This window comes from Diabrotica virgifera, chromosome 8, assembly GCF_917563875.1.
Source record: "Diabrotica virgifera virgifera chromosome 8, PGI_DIABVI_V3a".
Classification (NCBI taxonomy): Eukaryota; Metazoa; Arthropoda; class Insecta; order Coleoptera; family Chrysomelidae; genus Diabrotica; species Diabrotica virgifera.
The window spans coordinates 216691145-216718559 of NC_065450.1; the positions used below are offsets into that span (position 1 = coordinate 216691145).

General features: G+C 31.4%; 1 protein-coding gene across 1 annotated transcript in view; it reads left to right on the plus strand.

Annotated features, from left to right (window-relative positions):
• The first annotated feature begins 7726 nt into the window (after positions 1–7726).
• Positions 7727–27415, plus strand: part of LOC114327579 (zinc finger protein ZIC 4) — a 168489-nt gene continuing 148800 nt past the window's right edge. Inside the window, exon 1 of the mRNA XM_050657992.1 lies at positions 7727–8645. Coding sequence (XP_050513949.1) covers positions 7838–8645 — 808 coding nt within the window. The 5' untranslated portion in view covers positions 7727–7837. The remainder of the gene's footprint in view (positions 8646–27415) is intronic.

A 27415-nucleotide genomic window follows, 5' to 3' on the forward strand; every position in this document is an offset into this window, starting at 1 on the left:
TGCAGATTTAAAAAGTGCTTTTGAGGGGGTGAGGCGAAATGACATCTTAAATTTATTACAGCTGAACAAATAGACCAATAAGGATACCTAATTAATGAAATTAACAAGAACAAGGAGAAACAGAATGCGTAGAACTAAAAGGAGGGATCCGCCAAGGAGACTCGTTCAGCTCATTGTTATTCAATATGGTGATGAATCAAATAATTCACGAAGTAAAAAAACGACATGGATACCACATGGGAGCGCATAAAATCACGATAGTATGCTATGCCGATAATACAGTACCTCCTAATTGCTGATAACGCACTCAACGAAAAAGGTACGTAATATCAATAAAAATGTTAATTCAGACAACAAACGCAATACTTAAAATTTGTCCAATTCTTGGTTTTATTGGAACAACAAAGCAATGTTCATCAATTCATTATTTTCGTTAGTTGAGCCAATGTATTACGTTTATTGAATGGATGAACATTCATTATGTATACCATAATATCACTTTATTGATATTACAAACTCTGTTTATTAAGTCAACGAACACTATTCATTGAAACAACAACATCGTTAATTGATCGACGAAGACTATTCGTTGTGTCAATAACAGTGTTATTTCTCCTAACGTATTTTGTTTATTTCTACAATTATTTCTGTTTATTCTTACAATTAATTCCGTTCATTCTCACAATAAATACGGTTATTCTTACAAGCAATTCTATTCATTCTTACAATCAGTTTCGTTCATTCCTACTATGAACGAATTTTATATTAATAATTACTGAATACATTAGCCCAATGTATGATATTGATTAATAATTAAATATTTTAAATCCCCCTTTTCTGTCCTAAGCCTAATGGACTTTACACTGTGTGATTTCTCATAATATAAGAAATCATATGATTTCACTTATACAGTGAGCTGGAATAAGTGTTACATCCCCCCCCCCCCCTTATTAACTTATTTATTTTTAGCACATAAGCAAAACGCTCGGACAGGTCGACTTTTAAAATAATGAAAGTATATTACAACATCAATATTTCGAACTTTACACGATCCCCCTTCATGTGACAGGCATAACTTTGATTTTTTTTTAATGAGAAAGTACATCATGTGACAGCTCATGTAAAAGCGTTTGAAATAGTGATTCCAAAAATGTATACCTCGTCCAATTTACTTACCGTTGCACGTCATCCGCGCCATAGCCTGTGACACGATACCAACACGAAATATTTAGGCGGTGGGTGTGTTCTTTTTTAGAATCAAAATGATTCTAAAGGGGAACACACCTACCGCCTAGATATTTCGTGTTGGTATCGTGTCACAGGCTATGGCGTGGATGACGTGCAACGGTAAGTAAATTGGACGAGGTATATAACACTTTAATCCTTTTTGAGAGCGCAGGTGCAAAATTTCAATCGAATTCTTTTTAAACGCATTCATTTTTTTTGGAATCCTGCGAAAACTAATAAGTATTTTTGAAAAATTTAAACGCAGAATAAAATATTACATTATTACCGAGGGCTGAAAGTCTATTAGAATAAACAAAAAGTTTCTTTTGAATGGTATATTTGAAATTAAAAATCATACTAAAGTTTCTCTTTATCGCCCCTGTGACTTATTAAAATAATCATTATAGAAGTTCTCAGGCACTTCAGACCCTCGATAATACTGTAATATTTTATTCTGCGTTAAAATTTTCAAAAATAAGTACTAGATAATTAGTTTTCTCAGGATTCGAAAAAAATTTAAAGAGAATTCGACCGAAATTTCAAGATAATAGACACACGAAAACTTCCTTCTACTACGGACTACACTTGGAAACGAAATGAAATTATTATTCGGCACTTCGGCAGAGGTAACAGCATTGTTTAACAAAAAATTATTTTTTTAACAATGGTAACACAGAGAAGCTAGGGGCATCACGATAAGGAAACGCCGTTACATTTCAAATGGTCAAGCAAAACATTTATTGTCTCAACAACTACGTTTATTGTCACCATGACCGCATTGGTTGTGGATATTAAATGCAGTAGTAGATTGATTAATGCATTCGTTGTCACAACAATCAGTTTACATCCATACAATAATCATATATTACTCTATATTAACAACATTTGTAGATTGTTTTAATGAAATCTGTACGTTGTCACGATAAACCAAGGTAATTGCTTGTCATCTACGAAATCAAGAAATTGAGTTGCTGCCAGAATTAACATTATTTATTAAATATACAGTAGGAAAAATGAAAGAATACCCATGAACGAACATATAAAACACGCTGTATTTTCCAGTCACCGTGTCACACAAAAAATTGGCTAGCGCAAGTACATGTAATAATTATTATTACATGTACTTGCGCTGGGCAATTTTTGTCTGACACGGTGACAGGAAAATACAGCGTGTTTAATATGTTCGTTCATGGGTATTCTTTCATTTTCCCGACCGTACGAAACTAAGTTATTGGCTGAATAAATTGAGTGTTATTGATTAATGTACTCTAGTTATTTTCACAATTATTATTCAATCATTGTGACAATAACCAAATACATTCGTCAATGTATAAAAGTTCGTTGAAACAAAAAATTAAATTGTTGTTACAACGAAATACTATTCAATAATCACTGTTAATCAATATTACGAACTAAATTTTTTTGAGTGCGAGGATGACCTCCTTCCTAAAGGCAGCAAAAAAAACTAAATGTATACCTAGTGTTCAGTAAACAGCCGCGTAGATGCAAACTAGAAATAGACGGCAAAATTGTAGAACAAGTAACGAAATTCAATTACCTTAGAGTAGAGATCACTAGTGACAGGAATATAAGAACAGAGAGCACAAGGCAAGCAGCAAAAGCAGCAAGAGTAAGTGGTTGTCTCCGGGAAACTATAAGAAGAATCAAATATCTGACCACGGAAAGCAAAATAAAAGTATAAAAAACAACAGTAAGACCAATCCTAACATATGCAGCGGAGACAAGGACCGATACAAGAAAAACGAAACAACAGATCAACAATATCTAAATGAAAGTAATAAGATCAATAGCGGGCAGATCATTAAGAGACAGACAAAGCAACAGAAGTATACGCGAACAATGCAAAATTCAAAATATTAACAGATTGATAAAAACAAGAAAAAAAACTGGAACGAACATGTAAACCGAATGGAACCAGATAGATTAGCGAACATCTGTAAAACAACAAGCCGTTATAGCCAGAAGACCCATTGGAAGGACGCTGATACGGTGGAAAGACAATGTACAGTCAACAACAACTGAAACAGAATAAGAGGCAGACAAACAGCAGTAATTATAGTGGCACGAAAAAGATTAAGAAGAAGAATGCTTGCTATATTGCTTTTCTGACTTTTGATTTCAGTAGGTATACCTACTGGCTAGGACCCCTGTCTAACTGGTTGTCACAGGTAGTACATATGCATTTTCTCGAAAAGCAACATCAAAAAGATCACTGATGTATCCTTCCATTCTTTGCCCTATTATTCGTGATCACCAGATTTTCCGTCTGTGTTTTTAAATAAGTACATGAGCATTTTTCAATTTTCTTATTGCGGAGGTATTTACCTAAGTATACCTATTAAGTTTCTTGTGGGGATTGAAACTCTCGTGTTTTTTTTTGGTTCTATTTCTTTACCTGAGCTCTCGAGCCGAGAGTTCTACTACTGCATGGATTTTAATGAAATTTTGGGCCTAGCCTCTACTTATCTCCTAATTCAAGTCTACCCTATGCCGATGTGTGCTTTTATCTTGGGAGTGGTTCACACCCCTTCTTAGGGGTGAAAATTTTTTTGGTTAAAATGACCACGGAATTCACCAGAGAACCTAATTCTAAGCAAAAACTCTTCTATAATATTTTTTTGAAAATTCAATACTCAGATATTCGTGGTTGATAAACATAATACCTTTTCGAACGGTTTTTTGCGAATACCTTAAAAACTATGCATCTATTAAAAAAACTATATTAAACATTTTTGTAGGTTATAAAATAACAAAGAGACACTTGCCTTCATAAATCTTCTAGTTATAATACAAAAAGAGATATGGTAGGTGAAAATAGTTTGCTTTTTGGCACATTCTCAAATTGGTGTATTCAACTTGAAATAACAGAGAAACGGTCGATTTTAGGTGTATAATGCTACTAATACCTTTTGTAGTGCTTGACAAGACCTTTAAAATGAGCTATATTAAAGGTATATTACATTAAAACTAAGCGAGATATGCTGCAAACAAAATTGATAACTAATGTATTTTAAGAAAAAATGAGAAGTAATTTTAACCCCATCCAACAAAATATAAATGCATGGTTTTCCTTCTACAATACCTTTTATTATAGTGTTATTTATATGTTCAAAAAGATGGACGGGTTTAAAATGAATGGTTTTGGAAAAAAAAAGATCAAATTATAGAACGCATTTTTAAATTTTCTTAAAAATCTTCCCTTTTCTCCATGTCACTTCAAAATGATAAGAGATACAGTAATGAAAAATAAAAAGGAAATCTTTATCTGAAAAAACCCTACATTTTTGTGTGGTATCTTTTTTCGTATCTCTTATCTTTTTCTAGTTACATGAAGAAAAAGGAAGATTTTTAAGAAAATTTAAAAATGCGCTCTATAATTTGATCTTATTTTTTTCAAAAACCATTCATTTTAATCCAGCCCAACTTTTTGAACATAGAAATAACACTATAATAAAAAGTATATTGTAGACTTGTAGAAGGAAAACGATTTATAGTCCAGGGCGCATCTGTTTTGAGATGGACGTTGAGAGGTGACTCAAATTTTTTCAAGAAATTGCTTGAAAATAAATCAAATAATAATATTTGAGCTATCCTCCCTCTCAAAAAGGTCCGGAACATTGTTTAAATAATCAAAATATCAAAAATTGAAGGAAAAATTCGATTTTTTTCTTCGTTTTTTGATTATAACTTTAAAAGTATTAATTTCCGAGAAAAGTTGTACTGAGATAAAAGTTGCGCAATTAAATTTCCTACAATATAGAATTGGTCAAAAATTTAAAAAATAGTCACCCTAGTTGCAAAATAGCAATAATTGCGAAAAAAAACCATACAAAAACAAGTATTCGCATTTTACGTTTTTCAACCATTTATGCTACACTTAGGACCTTCATATTTCACTTAGAAAAACCTTGATACAGTAGAACAACGCTGTAATTTTCATTAAGATCGGTTCAATAGATTTGGCAAAATAAATTTTGCAATCCAGCTTTCGCAAAAAAAATTCATTTTTTCAAAATGTTACAAGTCTGAAAATAAAGCAGATAGCAAGTTGAAATTTTGTTTGCTTATAGAAGTGTACTGTACCTTTCATTTGCAATTTTCAAAATTAAAATCGATTAATTACCACGGCGTCAGAAAATTTTTGAAATAAACAATAATTTTTGGTGCTACGCGCAGGACAGCGATGTTCGATTCACACAAGTTGATTTCCACCAAAATTTCTTCCTATCTTTATCTAATATATTATTTTTTTACTCTATGTTTTGTTGTATTTTAATATTTTAATTCCACCAAAATCAAACTAATTTTATTATTGTTTGTGAAATATTGTTTAAACAATTGCATATGTTTAAAAATAATAAACTTTTATTATTTAAGTTAAAATATATGAACAAAGAAAGTTTTTGCTAATAAAAGTGTTATTTCAAAGGATAGAGTATGTGTTTTTATTTTGCAATAAACAAATTTATTTATTTATATCGAAATGTAATAAAAATTAAAATGTATCAATCATTATCAAAGGTCATTGGAATGCCCAATCAGAGAAAACTATCCTCTGTCCTGCGCGTAGCACCAATAATTAATGTTTATTTAAAAAAATTCCTGACGCCGTGGTATTAATCGATTTTAATTTTGCAAAATTGAAAATGAAAGGTACTGTACACTTCTAAATGCAAAAAAATTTTCAACTTGGCATCTGCTTTATTTTCAGTCCTGTAACATTTTGAAAAAATGAATTTTTTTTACGAAAGCTGGATTGCAAAATTTATTTTGCAAAATCTATTGAACCGATCTTAAGGAAATTTACAGCATTGTTTTAATGTATAATAGAGTTTTTCAGAGTGAAATACGAAGGTCCTAAGTATAGCATAAATGGTTGAAAAACGTAAAATGCGAATACTTGTTTTTGTATGTTTTTTTCACAATTATTGCTATTTTGCAACAAGGGTGACTATTTTTTAAATTTTTAACCAATTCTTTGTTATAGGAAATTTAATTACGCAACTTTTATGTCAGTACATCTTTTCTCGGAAATGAATACTTTTAAAGTTATAATCAAAAATCCAAGAAAAAAATCAAATTTTTCCTCAATTTTTTGATATTTTGATTATTTAAACAATGTTCCGGACCTTTTTGAGAGGGAGGATAACTCAAATATTATTATTTAATTTATTTTCAAGCCATTTCTGCAAAAAAATTTGAGTCACCTCTCAACGTCCACATGTACTAATATTTTTACAGATGGGCCCTGGTCTATTAAGTATTTAAATTCTGATAGATGAGGGGTTAAAAATATACTTCTCATTTCTTCTTAAAATACATTAGTCATTAATTTTTTGCAGAATATCTCGCATAGGTAGTTCTCGCATGTAATCGACAATTAGTATTGCTCATTTTAAAGGTCTTTTCAAGCACTACAAAAGTTATTAGTATCATTATACCTACACCTAAAATCGACAGTTTCTCTGTTATTTCAAGTTGAATACACCGATTTGAGCATGCAGCAGAAAAACTAACTCTTCTTACCTACCATATCCCCCTTTGTATTTTAACTAGAAGATTTGTGAAAGAACGAATCTCTTTGTTTTTTTATAACCTGCAGAAATATTTTATATAGTTTTTTTGTTAGAGGCATAGTTTTTAAGGTATTTGCAAAAATCCATCCGAAAAGGTGTAATTTTTCAATGAAAATGGTTAATTTTCAACCACGAATAACTTAAAAAGTATTGTTTTCAAAAAATAATCATAGAACAGTTTTTGCTTAAAATTACGTTCTCTAGCCTTTTCCGTGGCTATTTTAACCAAAACATTTTTCACCCCCGAGAAGGGGTGGGAACCACCCCCAAGATAAAAGCGCACATCGGCTTAGGGTAGACTTTGTTTCTTGAGCTTTTCCCTACTTACTGTGAAAATATCAAGTAAATCGATGTAGTAGGATGGAATTCGGAGCCAAATACCCTCATTGATTGCCCTATTTGTTAACATGAAACATTTGAATGATTGAATATCTATATTTGCAATAATTTCAAAATATTCCATACTTTTGTCCATAAGTGTATATCTATTATTCAATAAAACAGAAACTTTTAAACTATAAGAAGACCTATAAAATTAATATTTATTAATAAAACCTTAAGTGGGTAGCTTGAATTTTAGTTTATTCATAAAAGTTCAGTCTTTAATTAAGTCGATAATATGTGTATAATTTCAAAAATTTAAACATATCAAGATACCAAATCATCTCAAAACCCGCCAACATTCCAACTACACGTCTAAAAATCAACAAGTACATGTTGCTACGGTACACCTCCAGCAATGATTGGCCTCACGTCGACCAACGACTCACGAAACAACCTAATCATCCAATAGCAGGCTAGCGCCGGTGCGCCAATGGGATGTAAGGGCGCCCCTCCATCTTGCCGAAACTCAAGAATGGCTCACTATGTGTGATCAGTCAAGCTGTGAACTCCGCGTGTAACAGTCACCCCAGTGAGAGCCATTTTCGAACTTTTTACCTCAAAACTTCACAAAGAAATCGCGTTTCGCGCGTAGAAATGTACCCCGAGTGACAAGTTAGTGCTAAATCGAAATGATTAACGCGTTCATGGACACTGGCCATCATCATTTGGCTACTTATGGTCTGAAGATGTCTCCAGGCCACAACGGAGGAGCTGGGAGCATTCCATCGCCTCACCAGAACCCCGCTGCGGCAATGACAGCGCCAGAAGTCGGACCCGGTCACCAGAACCACTTTCAGAGTAATTATGGACACATGGGGCATCTGAATCCTCATGCTGGTTACGCCGCTAGAGACTTTTTATTGCGGAGAGATCACCACGACTTTCCTACGGCTCAAACAGCGCCTAGTGATCCCGTGTTGTTTCACCATCACACTGAGATGCCCCCTCATCACAATCCTCATCTTACACCTCACCACCAAATGCTCTATTCGCGAACGGATCACCACGCTGCCTACCATACCCAGCCGAATCATCACCAGTACCTTAATCCCCACATGGGAATGCCCCATCACCCTTCGAACGTCCACGGGGCTTTCTTCAGGTATATGCGGCAGCCTATCAAGCAGGAAATGCAATGCTTGTGGATAGACCCTGACCAACCTCCTCCTAGGAAATCGTGTGGTAAACATTTTACTAGTATGCATGAAATAGTGTCACATTTGACTGTTGAACATGTGGGGGGCCCTGAGTGTACGACACACGCTTGCTTCTGGCAGAACTGTTCGCGAAATGGGAGGCCCTTCAAAGCTAAGTACAAGCTGGTGAACCATATTCGGGTGCACACGGGAGAGAAGCCCTTCCCGTGTCCGTTTCCAGGTTGCGGGAAGGTTTTTGCCAGGAGTGAGAATCTCAAAATACATAAAAGAACGCATACAGGTGAGTTTATTCTTTCGTTAACTATTTTTACAAGACCTGCACTAAAATATTCTTTATTTGGTAATAATTATAACCGTATATATTTATTAATGACTGCGATCGTAGCTTCAGATAAGTTACTTTGTAAAAATGAATAAACATAAAACAAGTTGCTTTGTACTTCACAAATTGTTTATTTTTAGTAAATATCAATGTTTAATCTTTTGGTCTGGAAGTATTTGAGACTACAGACTTTTCTGCTCTTTGAGCATACAAGTACAATAGATAGATATAATTACATTTGATTCATAGCTTTGATTGACTTAAAATTAAATGTATTGTAATATAGCTACTTTTAAAGAGTATCATCATCTATTCACTTGTACGTATCGATTGTAAGCTATTTGAGCTAAATAGCTATTTGTTTTCCTGAGACATTAATTATTAATTGATCACCTAATATGATTTTTTGAATGATGCAACTAAACATGATATTAACTGGATCAGCAATGTGTATGTACAATTTATATAATAACTTTTTGGATGATCTTAATGTGAGTTTGGTACATTTGAAAAATAAGTGGTTTAGTCTTCCACTGAAGCGTTGTTACAACACTCACAAAAGGGACCTTGGAATACATACTTCTATTTTAAATGGATGGGCTTAGATCTGGAAAAAATAATTATGAATTTTAATTCTGGTAGTTGTGGAAGCAATCCTATACGATTTGGAAGGAGAAAAGGTTATTTCCCTAAAATGGTCTTTTCCTTTATAATGTTCTGGAGGACACCTTCAGCCAGTCTTTCTATGTGACTCAACTGTCAAGTTCCTTGTATCCTTGCCTCTGCCTTATTCTATTAATTCTCATATAGTTCTGTTATTACCTACTGTTATTAGATTGACTATGCTATCATCACTCATTTGAATATTTTATAATTTGTTATAAAACATAGGTACTAGCCGTAGATATAAAAAAATGTACATAAATTATAGAAAACACTTTATAATTCATTAATATCTATTGTTCTGAAGCTATTTTCGTGTGACATCTTAACTCTATGTATTATTTTTATTATGAATAGGCCACGATTTTATTTTAAAACAGGTTTATTTTAACTGTTCGATTTCTATTTCGAAAATCGTCTTCAAAATACAAAACATTAAACAATTACGTTCTACCTAAACGAATTTTGTTTTTGTCAGGTACTACTTGAAAAAAAATTCTCCTAATAGGCAATTTAATGTTATCTCACTCTCATATTGACCTTTCAGGTATACTTATGGTACAGTGTAGAGTGTAGATGACTTTAAAATAATGTTAAGGGGATGGGTACGTATTTTCGGCTGCAATGCTATTCAAATGGGGATTCATTTCTTTAGAATCCTGAGAAAAACAAATAAGTATTTTTGAAAAATCTAAAAGCAGAATGAAAGATTACGTTCTTACCGAGGGTTGAAAGTCCCTGAAAACTTCTATAATGTTTATTTTAATAAATTACAGGGGTGAAAAACTAAGAGAAAATGTGGTGTGATTTTTAATTTCAAATATCTCATTGAAAAGAAACTTTGTATTTATTTTAAGGGACTTTCGGCCCTCGATAATAATTTAATCTTTCGTTCTGCGTTTAAATTTTTTTAAAACATTTATTAGTTTTTTCAGGATTCGAAAAAATGGACACCATGTCCGTGGTGATAGTTTCCAAATCAAACATTCGCTATCTTTGTCATACAACGCACTGAGTCAAATAGAATATGATGACAAGACAGTGACAGTTTTAAATATTTGACATGGCATCGGGAATTTTTTGAGTTGTTGATTAAATAATATTGATAGTGCATTTGATAAATACTTGATTTAAGACTTGAACTTAATAAAAAAAAATATTGTTTATTATTTATGGAAGATCCAAGCAGAGAATACATCATGATATAAATATTCTGTGATTTAAGTATTTTTTTGTTAAAAATGTTCAAAATTGTAAGCGTTCCATAGTAACAATATATTATTAAAAAATCACTTTAACACTTTTCCTCTTTTCTTAGTATTAGTTTTTGTTGTACATATAAATTATTACAATAATTTTTCTTCTTCAATTTTTCTCTTTTTGCTCTCTGTTTCTTTCAGGACTATAGGTACTCGAATCTCTCCACTGAACTCTATTTTCAGTTATTCTAACATTTAATGGTCTTGATGTTTCAGCTAGAAAAACGTTATCATTTACAAGTATTTTACAAATACAACTCTTTGTTCTTTAAAGATAATTTTGTGGAATCTAATAAACTATCTTCGAATAAAGTCTTTCTATGAACACAACTCAAAAACATTGACAATATCATTTTAAAATATCTAAATTGTTAATAATATGAATGACTATTGGAAGAATTTTTTAAGAAGTAACAAAAACAAGATTTATTTAATTTATTCATCTTGTGTGCTTACTGTGATTTCTGATTTTCGAAGTGAAAATCTAAACGTCAAAATAAACTTATTTTCAAGTAAATTTGTGACTTACTTCTCAATAAAAAATAGTAAATTAAAATTTGTTTTCTTAAAATGCGATCAATCTAAATTTAGAAATCACTTAAAACTTAGCTCAAAAACAATACCTATATTATAGTTAGGTATAGATATTGAATGTTTATAACTATTTTATACCAGGAAAGTGAATTGCCTAATCATTTATAAAATTTGTACAATAATACAAAAAATACTTATTTCGTTAATTAATTTTATACTTTATATGCTATTTGGAAATGCTGGATAGTAGGTAGGTACACCGTTTATGGCAGAAGACTAATAAAATTTATAACAAATATTTTCAAGTTTAGTACTTATACCTTTCCGTCGGAAGCCATATTTATTTTTTATTCACACTCTGTTGTGTAATCAAGAAATATTTTAGAGATTATTTCATTCATAGGAGATTCTGACCAATAGAAAGCTACAGACATGCAAATTAAGGTGATTATTTCATTCATAGGAGATTCTGACCAATAGAAAGCTACAGAAATCTGAATCAAATCGATAATTTTTGATAATCTCCCGTCGTTAAGTATATTACGTCAGATGCCTTTCGTTGCTACGAAAAAATACATTCAGTGACATTAATGACAATTAATGTTTTAAAAATTATAAAAGTGATGACTTTCAATCATCAAATATTTATAAAAACTGTGTGTTTAATGGTACTTACATAAATAAATTACAATAAAATTTTGGTTTTGAACAGTTTTATTCATGAAATAATCGCAACAAATTGCACTCGACCTCTGAAATTAATATAGAATTTTTGCTCTCGTGACACTTTGACATAATTTCACTCGCCTTCGGCTCGTGAAATTAAAACTGTCAAAGTGTCACTCGGGAAAAATTCAATAATTTCAGAGCTCTTGTGCAATTACTACTGATAATTTTTGATAATCTCCCGTCGTTAAGCATATTACGTCAGATGCCCTTCGTTGCTACGAAAAAATACATTCAGTGACATTAATGACAAATGTTTTAAAAATTATAAAAGTGATGACTTTCAACCGTCAAATACATATTTATAACAACTGTGTGTTTAATTTCACTAATTGGTACTTACATATACAGTATGTCCCTGTAAGTTGTATCCATATGGAAAACTTTTTTATTATTAATTTTACGAAAAAAGTCATTCTTCATAAAAAGCTCTGCATGGTCCAAAACCTAAGATTCAACCATCAGATATAAAATTTTATGAATATTATACGAGGTATGTCAAAAAGTTTGAATTTCACTCAAGAGTAAAGTAGCTTTATTTTTCACAATATTGAAAATTGCTATTATAAAAAGTTGTTTGGAATTAAAAACTATATTTTAATATGCAATTACATCCTTCTAATTGAAAAAATTTTTTTTTGGAAAATTATGGATAACTAACATTATTTTCAGTTATTTCAGTTCTGATAACTCTTTTATTATTAATTTTACGAAAAAAAGTGATTCTTAATAAAAAGTTCTGCATGGTCTGAAACCCAAAATACAATCATCTTATGTCAAATTTTATCAATTTTATACAAGGTATGTCAAAAAATATGAATTTGGCTCAAGAGTAAAATACCCTTATTTTTCACAATATGGAAAATTGTTATTATGAAAAGTTATTAAGAATTAAAAACCATGTTTCAGTATGTAATTACATCCTTCTTATTGAAATATTTTGAACTATAAAGGTACTTTACTTTTGATCTAAATTTATCTTTTTTGACACACCTCGTATAAAATTGACATAAGATGGTTGTATTTTAGGTTTTAGAGTATTTTAGACCATGCAGAACTTTTTATTACGAATCACTTTTTTCGTAAAATTAATAATAAAAGAGTTACATATTTCAAAAAATTTTTTTTTGCAATTAGAAGGATGTAATTGCATATTAGAATATAGTTTTTAATTCCAAACAACTTTTCATAATAGCAATTTTCAATATTGTGAAAAATAAAGCTACTTTACTCTTGAGTGAAATTCAAACTTTTTGACATACCCCGTATAATATTCATAAAATTTGATATCTGATGGTTGAATCTTAGGTTTTGGACCATGCAGAGCTTTTTATAAAGAATAACTTTTTTTCGTAAAATTAATAATAAAAAAGTTTTTCATATGGATACAACGTACAGGGACATACTGTATAAATTACAATAAAATTTTGGTTTTGAACAGTTTTATTCATGAAATAATCGCAACAAATTGCACTCGAACTCTAAAATTAATATAGAATTTTAGAGCTCTTGTGCAATTACTACTGAGAATCTAAAACAGAAGCTTATACATTAGAATAATGCAGAGATGATATAGAACGAGATGAAATCAACTTAAAAAAAATTACAAGGAACAGCTAGAAAAATGGGCCCTATGCTAAATAACAGTTTACTAAACAATACAGACACTAAAAGATTAAAAAATGAATAACCATTTTCAATTTCGTTGCAACACAAAATACAGCCGCATCATATTCTAGTTCAATTAAAGAATGCAGCAAGCACCTCTAACGGTTTCGAAACTTATTAGTCTCTCATCAGGAGGCACATATATTATGCTGCTCTCTCTGACCCAACCAGGATAAACCCCGGCTTGCAGTTACGGATTGCAACCAACGAAATGGCAGGGATGCCCTAGCGGCAACTGCTAGCAAAATACCAAGTTTTCAATCTAATAGCACATAAATACACCAGATTGAAAACAATGGGAACCTTCTCTGGTTACACCTCCGAGGCTTCTAAAATGTGCAAGCCATAACGGATGCTGAGACTAAAGAAGATTAGGGAATTTTACAATTTATAATTCACATCCCATGTGCTCAGCGCGGTAAAGAAGCCTCGGAGGTGTAGCCAGAGAAGGCTCCCTTTGTTTTCAATCTGGTGGGATGTAGAGTAATATTTTTAATGTTATTTTATGTGCTATTAGATTGAAAACTTAGTCTTTTGCTAGCACTTGCCGCTAGGGCATCCCTGCCATTTCGTTCGTTGCAATCAGTAACTGCATACCGGGGTTTGTCCTGGTTGGGTCAGAGAGAGCAGCATTTATGTGCCTCCTGATGAGAGACTAATAAGTTCCGAAACCGGTAGAGGTGCTTGCTGCACTCTCTGATTGAACTAGAATATAATGCGGCTGTAGTTTCTTGTTGCAACGAAATTGGAAATGGTTATTCATTTTTGATTTACATGTTTACTCTGATTGGAGTACGAAGGGAACCATTCTCGTTGGAACTTTACCAAAAGCTGAGCAGATGGGACGTGAATTATAAATTGTAAAATTCCCTCATCTTCTTTAGTGTCAGCATCTTTTATGGCTTGCAAATTTTAGAAGCCTCGGAGGTGTAACCAGAGAAGGTTCCCATTGTTTTCAATCTGGGGGATGTATGTAGAGTAATATTTTTAATGTTATTTTATGTGCTATAGATTGAAAACTTAGTCTTTTTACTAAAGCATTACTTGAAAAAAGGAAGAGAAGCAAAGAAAAGGCCGTTCAAGTTATACGTAACGCAGATTGGGGTTAAAAATCATCAAAAATTGCGTTACGTAGGGGGGGGGGTCAAAAATCTTCAAAAACCGCGTTACGTAATACTTGAACGCTCCCAAATATGTAGGAAGAAGAAATGTTTATTCTTCGAAGAGAACTTAAAACATGTTGAAGAGGATTTTGTAACCAGTCTTTAAGTTACTAAGAAGATAAACAGGAAACAAATCCTGTGCAAAGACCCACAACTATCTTAAAAATATCATCATCATTCTCTTTGCCTAAGGTCGCGTCATATTATAATGCACGTCGCGTTTTCGGCACGTAGCGTTTGCAGACCGTCAATCGGACTGCCCATTCACATTATCATACATAGAACGTTTACGTTGGTTTCAGTTTGGTGTGGTGCAGATGTGTTTATTGTCACAACACATGTTTACATGACAAATTGCCTCGAAAACTACTTTTTAAATTAGACCGGGCAGTATCGTCGCCCCGGCTAGCGAAATTATTCGATATTTTTAAACAAACTTACTCAAAAAGAAGTCCTTATAACATATCCACAGGGTGCCGGGCGGTACCGTGGTCGAAAAATTGTTGTAAACATTTTTTTTAAACAAATTCACAAAAATATTTTTTTCATTTCGAGCAATATTTTTTTAGATAAACTGGGTCATTCTGGGCAAAAAGGTCTGTTGTCATTTTTCTCTAAAATTGATTGTTGTCGAGTTACATGCGATTAAAAATTTGAAAAATGCGAAAAGGCCATTTTCAAGGCTTAATAACTCGATTAAAAGTATTATTATGAATTTCAATAAGTGACTAAATCAAGTTTCAAACCCCTTCTTCAAGGTCCCAAAGAGATTTTTGTCATTATTTTACTACAAAGCTGTTATTTTTAGTTATTAACAATTAGCGCTATAGTCCAACTGTATCGTCGCCCCCGTTAGCGAAACTATTTCGATTAGATGTTTCTGCACAAACTTACTCAAAAAGAGTCCTTATAACAAACACATCCACAGGGTGCCGGGCGGTGCCGTTGTCAAAAAATTGTTTTAACAATTCTTATTAAACAAATTCACAAAAATAATTTTTTCATTATGAACGATTTTTTTTTTAGATAATTTGGGTTATTCTTAGCAAAAAACATATCTTGCAAAAATGCGGAAATGGCCATATAACTCGACAACAATCAATTTTAGAGAAAAATCACAAGAGACCTTTTTTGCCCAGAAGAACTCAAATTATTATTAATTTGGGTTTAATTAAATTATTAATAAAAAATTATTTTTGTGAATTTGTTTAACAAAAATTGTTTAAACAATTTTTAGAGCACGGCACCGCCCGGAACCCTGTTGATGTGTTATAAGGACCTCTTTTTAAGTAAGTTTGTGCAAAAAAATCTAATTTCGCTAACGGGGGCGACGATACAGTTGGACTATAGCGGTAATTGTTAATAGTTAAAAATAACAGCTTTGTAATAAAATAATGACAAAAATCTCTTCAGGACCTTGAAGAAGTTGTTTGAAACTTGATTTGGTCACTTATTGAAATTCATAATAATAATTTTTAATCGAGTTATTAAGCCTTGATTTTTCGCAATTTTAGAGAAAAATGACAAGAAGCCTTTTTTGTTCAGAATTACCCAAATTATCTAAAAAAAATATTGCTCGAATGAAAAATATTTTTGTGAATTTGTTTAAAAAAGATTGTTTAAACAATTTTTCGACCACGGCACCGCCTGGCACCCTGTGGATATGTTATAAGAACCTCTCTTTGAGTAAAGTGCAAAAAATCGAATCGGAATAATTTCGCTAGCGAGGGCGACGATACTGACCGGTCTAAATACTCGGTATCAAATTCAAAGAAATACCTACATAAACAACAAGGGGAAAACGACCCGTATCTGTCAACATCCGAAAAATATTGTTTTCGAATGAACCGAACGCAGACGTAACGTGTCTTATACGCTACGTTACGTGTCTTACGCACAATATGAATGGTTCAATTTAAAAACCATTAAATTATATTTTTCGCAAACGAAACGCTACGTGACGAAAACGCGACGTGCATTATAATATGAGGCGACCTTCCTATGCGGGGTCGGCTTCCCTAATTGCATTTCTCCACACATCTTAAAAATATAGATGAAGAAATTGGATAGGTGGGTGCAAGAGATTCTAAAAATATTTTAATCACGGGAACGAAATGATACCCAAAAATGGTTGTGAAGAAATACCTAATAAAGAAGAAATTATATATTCTAATAAAAAAGAAAAATAAAAATACTATTTTTAACTCAATTTAAAAAAAATAGGACTACATAGATAACAAAACATTCTTTTCGATAGGTATTGATAATTTGCATCTATATTTTTCTTGCGTTTGCTAATTATAAAAATGTTCAGGGAATTAAAATTTTACAGTACCTAATCATTTTTGGTAATTATTTTGAGATTTTCATAACAAATATCATTCCTAAAATATTCATAAAATATTCTAAATATTTACTTTGCAGTAAAAGAAGTATGTATAGGCAGTGCTGTTTTTGTAACAATATAGGTTCCGGTACGCAATGTTCCGGGGGGTCTGGGGAGTGTTCATAAAGGGGGTCCACCCCCGGGAAAGCTTTTTAAATTCAGCCTCAATAAGGGCGTTTTAAAGCTGTTTGGGATTACGGCAAAAATTAATTAATTTGTCTATAATTTGGTTGTTTTTTTTTATCTTTTTCCCAAAAGGTCCCGGTACGGCGTACCGGCGCGTACCGTCACAAAAACAGCACTGTGTATAGGTATTTTTCTTCACTAAAACATTTTTAAACAGAATTTCAGATTTAGAAAGTTCTAAAAACACAAAATAAATCATCTGAATTTACTTGGAATTTTTGTAGTACCGTTATCTAGAAGATGTAATGCCATTGAAGGATTATAAAGGAAATATAAACCATCAAATGTTTTGACCGGTTTTGGTAAATTTTCGGCAGGTAGCTTCCTAATCGTTTAAACTAGATATTGGAGCTACACAGGGAAAGCCCCTTGACACTTTAGTTTCTTATTTTGTTGTTCTGGACAAACTAATCTGAATTAAATATTTTTTATTCTAAAAGTACATGACGCCTTTTTTGTAGTTTGACAATCAATTCTATTTTTTACAATGGCGATGTGACAGTATGACTCTAATTTTCAAATAAAGTTTTAGGTAAGTAATTATTAATCAATAATTAAATAACTCAGTGACATCAAAGCTTTCTTGGTATATATTGTAATTCCAGAAGCCGGTGAAAATTAAACGAATATTTTAGCAACAATTCAATTGTTAATTAACAATTTACGATCGCAATAATAACCAAAATAATCATGATACATTGATCAAACTTATAAAGATTATAAAGATGAGATGCTTATTTAATATTTTATCGACAAAATATAAATTTTTCGTTTTTTTTTGCATAATTATTAAATTTTGAAAAAAAAAAAATAGTTATAATACGCTGGTCTAAATTGTTTATTATATTCCAATTTTGAAAAATACTTAAAATGCGTATTTCAAAGGTCTTGAAAATGAATGCTTCAAAAAAAATTTCCAACCATTTGCAAAAAAGTTATGAAACAGCAAAGTAAATATACCATTGCTCCGTTGTTTATACTTTGTTTTAATTGTTTCAAAGCTTAAAAGTGAGTCTGTGGTACAATCTAATTACTCCCAAAGAATATCAAATATTAGTTCAATGGCTCTATTTTATCATCCAATCTCAATCATTCCCCTTTTCGGCAAAATTTTTGAAAGTATTCTAAATATTCTTTTGATAGAATATCTAGAAAAGTATGTACAAAATACTTTACTGTAATCAATATGGCTTAAAAAAAGTGTAGCACTACACTAGCCGTAGGATAAACAATGCTATAGGTACAGAAAATTGTGAGAGATATTATAGTTGATGGCTTGAAGGTAGGTCATTTTGTATCTTTGACATTGTGTGACTTATGCAAAGCTTTTTGACTGCGTTTCGAGCGAATTACTGTTGGAAAAAAATGCATAAATATAAGTAGTATGTATTAGATTGGGGATAATGATATTATTTATTTAGAAAGCAAAAACTGTTTGCATCATAATGGGTTGAAGCTAAATGAAGACAAAAATCAGAATTTGATTTTTAGTTATGTCTTAAACGGCCTACACACGTAAGGATTTATCGTATTGCATGTAGTAGAACATTAGTCCAAACTGCTGCAGTACGATATATCATGACGTGCTTAGGCAAATTGGATGCTACGCAGTTGTTGAATCGTTCGCAGTACAAAGCTTCTATAAAATATCGTATCAACAGTCGTGTTTGAACTAAGGTTGGAACGTGTGTGGAGTCACTTTTAGTAATTTTATTGTAAAGTAAAGCCAACAAGGAAGCATATATGGATCAGAATCCATCCTTAACTAATTTGTAAAGTCGAGGAGCTCTTTTTCTTCAGGTTCTTTCAATAACCCCATGTGAAAATATTTGTTTCTGTCCAACAACCACTGTCTACACCACTTTTTTTTGTCGTTGGTTTTTCATCATCTTCAATCAATAAAATCGCAACTATAAACGCTGTGCTGCTTTTCTTTGTGAAATTCGTGTAGATTCGTTTGCATTAACAACTATAGAAGATTATTATGAACAACACTGTTCTATTTACTGTAACCACAAATCAGTGTTGCCAATCGCATTTCTCTAGATTATCCGATGATCGCTCGAAAAATATCCGATTTGTCACGAAAAGGTACGCTAGGTCAAAAATTATTCTGTTATTAAAATCAATGTTGCCAATGTTATTCTTTTAGTCCCCTTAACAACCATCAAATAACAAAATCCGTTGTGCGTACGCCAATCAGTTGATTGTAATACATTATCATTATGATGATTAACATAATTGATTGATTAATTAATTATTAATTATCAATTAACGTAACAATTATTAACATAACTGATTAATTAATCAATTAATCTCATAATTGTAATCAATTATGTTTTCAGCAACCCAATCAAAGTTGACATTGACAGTAATTAAATATTTGATAATAATCAGTTGATTCCATTTCTGATTAGCGTTCGAACAACCGGCCCTTTAATCTACTGGATTCTCCATTTCACAGTTTAAAAATTTTCGTTTATAGATGAAAATCTCGTATCCTAGCTGATTATTACCTAATTCATGTACGTAGTACTATTTACTTACTATTATTATACTATTTGTAGTTTGTATTATCGTAAGCGTTAAATTCTAAATAAATAAATAAATCTAAATATTTCATTATTTGGATCGTTATATTAATTTATTATAATTGTTTAAGTAAAAAAAATCACTTTTAAATATTATTTTATTAAAACGTAATAACTACCTACAACTAGGTACTGGAAAAATAAATCAATACAAAATAAACATCTACATTAATAGCATAGGCGCAAAATTTCTGGTCAATGCTTTTAAAATGCAATATTTTTTTCGAGTCCTGAGAAATCTAATAAGTATTATTTAAAAATTTAAATGCAGAATGAAAGATTACATTATTACCGAGGGCCGAAAGTCCCTGAAGACTTCTATAATTTTTATTCTAATATGTTACAGGGGTAAAAGGAAAAGAGAATATTAAGTGTGATTTTTAATTTCAAATATCTCATTCAAAAGAAGCATTTTGTTTATTCTAAGGGACTTTCAGCCCTCGGTAATAATGTAATCTTTCATTCTGCGTTCAAATTTTTCAAAAATATTTTCTTAGTTTTCTCAGAATTCGAAAAAATTGAATACGTTTAAAGATTATTGGTCCGAAATTTTGCGCCTACGCTCTTTTAACAACTAAAGATTTATTACAACTAAAACAATAGAAATGTATTTGACAGTCTTGTAGTTATTAAGGTATCAAAGTTATTATCCATAATACCCGTAGTGTGTTCAACGTTAATGCCCGACTAAATAATTTTTATAGGCAAAAAATTTGAACAATTTTTGAGTTAATAAGTAGATATCTAGATAATACTAGTTTCAACTAAGTAGATTTTTCTGCAACCAATATTCCAAATGCATTTTTCTGCACAATTTTATGTTAACAAACTTAATGTTTTCTCACAGAATAACTGACAGTAGTGTGCAGAAAAGTGACGTTTCTGCGCCGGAAAGTTCTTTTCTGCATAGTACCATTACATTCCTCAAAAAAATAAATATAATTAGGTAAGTATAATATGTTTTGATGAAATGGTTTTGTTTAAGATATTAGATTTGATAGAACTTTACAAAAAAGAACTAGATTTAACTACATCTCATGTCCGAGAAATCTGGAAACGTTTACTTAAGCACTGCACTACATAAAATGAAAATAAAACTAAATCGTGCGTGAATTAGCTTTCATAAGTTTAAAGACAAACTAAAAACTCATAAATAACATCGGACGGCAGACGGTTTTTGAAATTTGAATTGGATTAGTATGCCTTAAGTGGATGCACTTGTGCATTTAAATTCTAAACAAAAGAATCGGCACATGTCCCTTTTGTCAAAAGATGAAAAGTATCGAATGTCACTAACATTCATCCAGTATTTTGGGTGGAACCAAACAAAGTTAATATGTTGTGGGTGTTGGGAATATATGGATGAGAAAGTTTTAGGCGATGGTAGATACACTGAAAAATATCCGCAAATATCCGATTTATTTAAAGATACGAAGAAGATACGACTACTCTCAAAAAGGTACGCCAATCGGATAATTATCCGCCGATTGGCAACACTGCCACAAATACTCTGAAATTATACCACAATTCGATCTGCAGCAGCACGATACATTGCACAATGTGTAGACAATATTGCTGTACTAACTGCAAGCAGTACGATTTTTGATACGACCTAAGGTGAAATAAGTAGTACGATAAATCCTTAATACGTGTGTAGTCCGCTTTAGAAAATAGTGTTAAACTATTAGGAATCTTTCTAGACTCTAGACCAGGGGTGGGCAAACTTCTTTTAGTAAGGGCCACAAAATATTTTTGGTCTACTACCAAGGGCCGCAATTTTCTTACCTTAAGAGATATTCGAATTTTTAACTTCTTACTAATTTTGTTTAAGGGGGGGAGGGGGCATGGTTTGAAATCAACATTTCATGCACCTTTTCTTGAATTTTGAAAATTATTGATGTTTGAAATTATGGTAAAATTATTTTTAAATTAACTAAACATATTCAAGACAATTCAAAGATTATTCAAAAAAAAATCAAGACCAAATATTGAAAAATAAGCCAACGGTGGCAAATTTTTACAGGCAGCTCCAAAAAGTGCAAAAAAAAAACCAAAAGGTTGAAAAAAGCAGTTTTGAGAAAAACGCGTTTGGTTTGACAACTTTTATTTTAATTTGTTTTTTGTCTGTCAAATCGTAACGTGATGCACGCCAGAATATGTTTTTGAATCACAGAGTAATTTACAAAAGAGACGGGAACAGCTGTTGAACGTATCTCACTACGCTCAAGCTACTGCAAAGCGAGTCGAAGGTAGGGATATTAAACATGCTTTACTTCCGGTAATTTTACTCTGGTTAAGCTGAAAATCTTAGAGAGTATTCTTGAAGTTTATTTATTTATTTATGTACTTTCATTTAAAAAAATCAAAAATTTCATATTTTTCATTCAAACCGTACCCGTCCCCCCTAAACAGCATTCGCACTTAATTAAGCATGGCATTTCCCTTAAATATATGTATATCTATATATATATATATATATATATATATATATATATATATATATTTATTTTTATTTTTATTTTATCTATGAACCTATTTCTTTTTTCCCTAATATTGTTCTGAAGCTATTTCCTTGTTAGACCGGGCAGTATCGTCGCCCCCGCTAGCGAAATTATTCCGATTCGATTTTTTTGCACAGACTTACTCAAAAAGAGGTCCTTATAGCACATCCACAGGGTGCCGGGTGGTGCCGTGGTCGAAAAATTGTTTAAACAATTTTTTTTAAACAAATTCACAAAAATAATTTTTTCATTTCGAACAAAATCAAATTTTAAAAAAAATCACAAGAGACATTGTTTGCTCAGAATGTCCCAAATTATCTAAAAAAAAATTTGTTCGAAGTGAAAAAATTATTTTTGTGAATTTGTTAAAAAAAATTGTTTAAACAATTTTCGACCACGTCACCGCCTGGCAATCTGTGGATATGTTATAAGGGCCTCGTTTTGAGCAAGTTTCTGCAAAAAATGGAATCGGAATAATTTTACTAACGGGGGCGACGATAGATCCTGGATTATAACGCTAATTGTTAATAATTAAAAATAACAGCTTTCTAATAAAATAATGACAAAAATCTCTTCAGGACCTTGAAGAAGGGGTTTGAAACTTGATTTGGTCACTTTTTGAATTTCAAAATAATAATGTTTAATCGAGTTATTAAACCTTGAAAATGGCTATTTTCGCATTTTTCAAATATTTAATCGCATATAACTCGACAACCATCAATTTTAGAAAAAAATGACAGCAGACTTTTTGCTCAGAATAAGCCAATTTATCTAAAAAAATTTTTTTCGAAATAAAAAATTATTTTTGTGAATTTGTTTAAAAAAATTGTTGAAACAATTTTTCGACCACGGCACCGCCCGGCACCATGTGGACATATTATAAGGACCTCATTTTTTTGAGTAAGTTTGTGCAAAAAAATCGAATCGGAATAATTTCGCTAGCGGGGGCGACGATACTGCCGGTCTATGTGACATCTTATATCTTATAGCTTCATTATCTATATTTATTTATTAATATTAGCAATAATTAAAAAATCTTTAAATGAAAATAATTCACTTCTTTTCCGCGGGCCGCAAAAAATTTGCCCACCCCTGCTCTAGACGATAATTTGGAGTGCTCATACAAACTGACTGCCCAAGCCCAACTTCTAAACTTGTTACAAATATATTTTTAATACGTAACTTATTAAAGGGAATTAAGTTCAACAGCAATTTGTTCGACACTGTCTATGTTGGGATTAAAAGGTGAATATCTTCCTATAAACACCTATAGAGCTCCTCATAAAGATAATGTGATATAAAAACAATAAAAAACACCTTCGTCCAAACTTGGAAGATAATTGACACAACAGGGAAGGGACGAACAAAATATCCAAATCGTTCATTACGATTATTAGCAATATCCCAACGCTTGATCTGACTGAAGTGTCCTGAACTCCATCCAGTTGTCGCAACATCGAGGGTTCAACCCAATCGACCCACTTGACTAACAACTTCTGTGACTCGTTTCGCACATTGTTCACTTATGTGAATAATTTTGAGGGTGTCCACATGTGTGCGTTCCGCTTTTGTCACACATTTTCCATGGTGCTCTTGTCAAAATAGTCGTTAGTCCATTGTCGAAAGCTGAAGATACGGAAGCGTCGGCTGAAGTGGCCGTTTTCAATCGAAAGTGTTTAATATTTATGACCTTATTGAGAGAATTGTAGCGCTAGGGACGGTTTGGGAATTGTAGATTATCATAATTATCGAGAATTGATGAAACATTGAAATGCTACTAGCGAAAATATCTATAAAAATATTTGAAAAAATGATAAAGTTATACAGAAATTAACTAATAAGCTTAGAAAGTCAGTGGCGTAACTAACGCCAATGCAACCAATGTGGTGCATTGGGGCGCAGGCCTTAGGGGGGCGTAAAAAACTGATATTCGGGAAATATTTTAGCAAAAAAGGCAGCAAAATATAAGGCAGTTGGTGGAAAAATACAGGAGTAAAGAAACAAACGCTCATATGGTATTCATTGATCTTGAGAAAGCATATGATAGAGTTCCTCGAGAGATTCTGTGGTGGGTACTCAATAAGAAAGGAGTTCCTGGTGAATATGTAAAGATTGTGAGGGATATGTATGAGGGAGTAACGACTAGTGTTAGGACAGGTGTGGGAGAGACTGATAAATTTCATGTGAAAGTAGGATTGCATCAAGGTTCTGTGCTTAGTCCGTATTTATTCTCATTAGTTTTGGACCAGATAACAGCGAAAATACAGGGTAACATTCCATGGTGCTTAATGTATGCTGATGATGTCGTGTTAGTAGGAAATAGTGAAAGAGACTTAGAACAAAAACTGACCGATGTGAAGTTATCCATAGATTCCATCCATAGATTTTTTTTTCAAAATATCGCAAAAATACTGGGACAATAGTACTACCAAGCAAGTATATTATTAAATTAAAGGAAACCAATAGTAAAACTTATACTTAATATAAAATTTTATATTAAAACCAATTTTCCACACTTTGCAGTTCATATTCTCAAAAAGCGAAGAAATACACTTTTTATTTTGGATTTTAATTTTCTTTATGAAATAATGCTTATTAATAAACAACATATCCAAAAATTGAGGAGGAGTGTTTTCACTTAACAGAATAAATAAATTTTAAAGATTGTACGTGTGTGATTCTTATAGACGAGACACATGTCGTAGTTAATCACCTCAAAAACGGAGAAATACACTTTTTATTTTGGATTTTAATTTTTTTTAAGAAAGTATGCTTATTAATAAACAACATATCCAAAAATTGAGGAGGAGTGTTTTCATTTAAGAAAAAAAATAATTTTTAAAGATTGTACGTTTGTTATTCTTATAGACGAGACACATGTCGTAGTTAATCACCTCAAAAACGGAGAAATACACTTTTTATTTTGGATTTTAATTTTTTTTAAGAAATTATGCTTATTAATAAACAACATATCCAAAAATTGAGGAGGAGTGTTTTCACTTAAGAAAAAAAATAATTTTTAAAGATTGTACGTTTGTGATTCTTATGGACGAGACATGTCGTAGTTAATCACCTCAAAAACGGAGAATACACTTTTTATTTTGGATTTTAATTTTTTTTAAGAAAGTATGCTTATTAATAAACAACATATCCAAAAATTGAGAAGGAGTGTTTTCACTTAACAGAAAAAATAAATTTTAAAGATTGTATGTGTGCGATTCTTATGGAGGAAACATGTCTTAGTTAATCACCGCAAAAACGGAGAATACACTTTTTATTTTGGATTTTAATTTTTTTTAAGAAAGTATGCTTATTAATAAACAACATATCCAAAAATTGAGGAGGAGTGTTTTCATTTAAGAAAAAAAATAATTTTTAAAGATTGTACGTTTGTTATTCTTATAGACGAGACACATGTCGTAGTTAATCACCTCAAAAACGGAGAAATACACTTTTTATTTTGGATTTTAATTTTTTTTAAGAAATTATGCTTATTAATAAACAACATATCCAAAAATTGAGGAGGAGTGTTTTCACTTAAGAAAAAAAATAATTTTTAAAGTTTGTACGTGTGTGATTCTTATAGACGAGACACGTGTCGTAGTTAATCACCTCAAAAACGGAGAATACACTTTTTATTTTGGATTTTAATTTTTTTTAAGAAAGTATGCTTATTAATAAACAACATTTCCAAAAATTGAGGAGGAGTGTTTTCACTTAAGAAAAAAAATAATTTTTAAAGTTTGTACGTGTGTGATTCTTATAGACGAGACACATGTCGTAGTTAATCATCTCAAAAACGGAGAAATACACTTTTTATTTTGGATTTTAATTTTTTTTAAGAAAGTATGCTTATTAATAAACAACATATCCAAAAATTGAGGAGGAGTGTTTTCACTTAAGAAAAAAAATAATTTTTAAAGATTGTACGTTTGTGATTCTTATGGACGAGACATGTCGTAGTTAATCACCTCAAAAACGGAGAATACACTTTTTATTTTGGATTTTAATTTTTTTTAAGAAAGTATGCTTATTAATAAATAACATATCCAAAAATTGAGGAGGAGTGTTTTCACTTAACAGAAAAAATAAATTTTAAAGATTGTATGTGTGCGATTCTTATGGAGGAAACATGTCTTTGTTAAACACCGCAAAAACGGAGAATACACTTTTTATTTTGGATTTTAATTTTTTTTGAAGAAAGTATGCTTATTAGTAAACAATATATCCAAAAATTGAGGAGGAGTGTTTTCACTTAAGAAAAAAAATAATTTTTAAAGTTTGTACGTGTGTGATTCTTATAGACGAGACACATGTCGTAGTTAATCACCTCAAAAACGGAGAAATACACTTTTTATTTTGGATTTTAATTTTTTTTAAGAAAGTATGCTTATTAATAAACAACATATCCAAAAATTATTGTTTTAATTAGTGTTAAGGGTTTCCTGTTTAAACGGGGCTGCCAGACGTGAACTGAACCCTTAGTCGCACCCCATTCGATTTTTTAGGAAAAACGAAATTTCAAAGCAAAAACCCAGACCTGTTTTATTTGTAATTTTATACATAGGAGCATGACGATGTTATTTTATTTTGTTGTATACACTGACGGTGAGAAAATCGCTTACATTTTTTGCACTCTTTTTCGCAATTACTTTTTCCACAATGCACACATTTTGTAGTTATATTTTCGGTTGTTGTAATAATAAGGTACTCTAAATATTTTCTGTATAGTTTCGGATTAAAATTTTTATCAACTAAAATTTTTTTTATATTAGTTTCGCAATAATACAGTGTGAACACACCACAATTCCAAGAATCTGTTTGAACTGGATGCATGTTATTAAAACTAAAAGTGAAATCTGCAGCAACATTATCGCCCGTATTTGTACACATTGACATTATTCTATAAAAGTAATATTTTCCTTTTTTACTGTTATTACCACGTGGATCATAAAACTCTGCAGATTTGTTGCAAGTATCGATTTTCATCACCATCCAATGGTTTAGTACAAGTATTGGAAAGAACAAAATCTGACTATTTATTGACCATT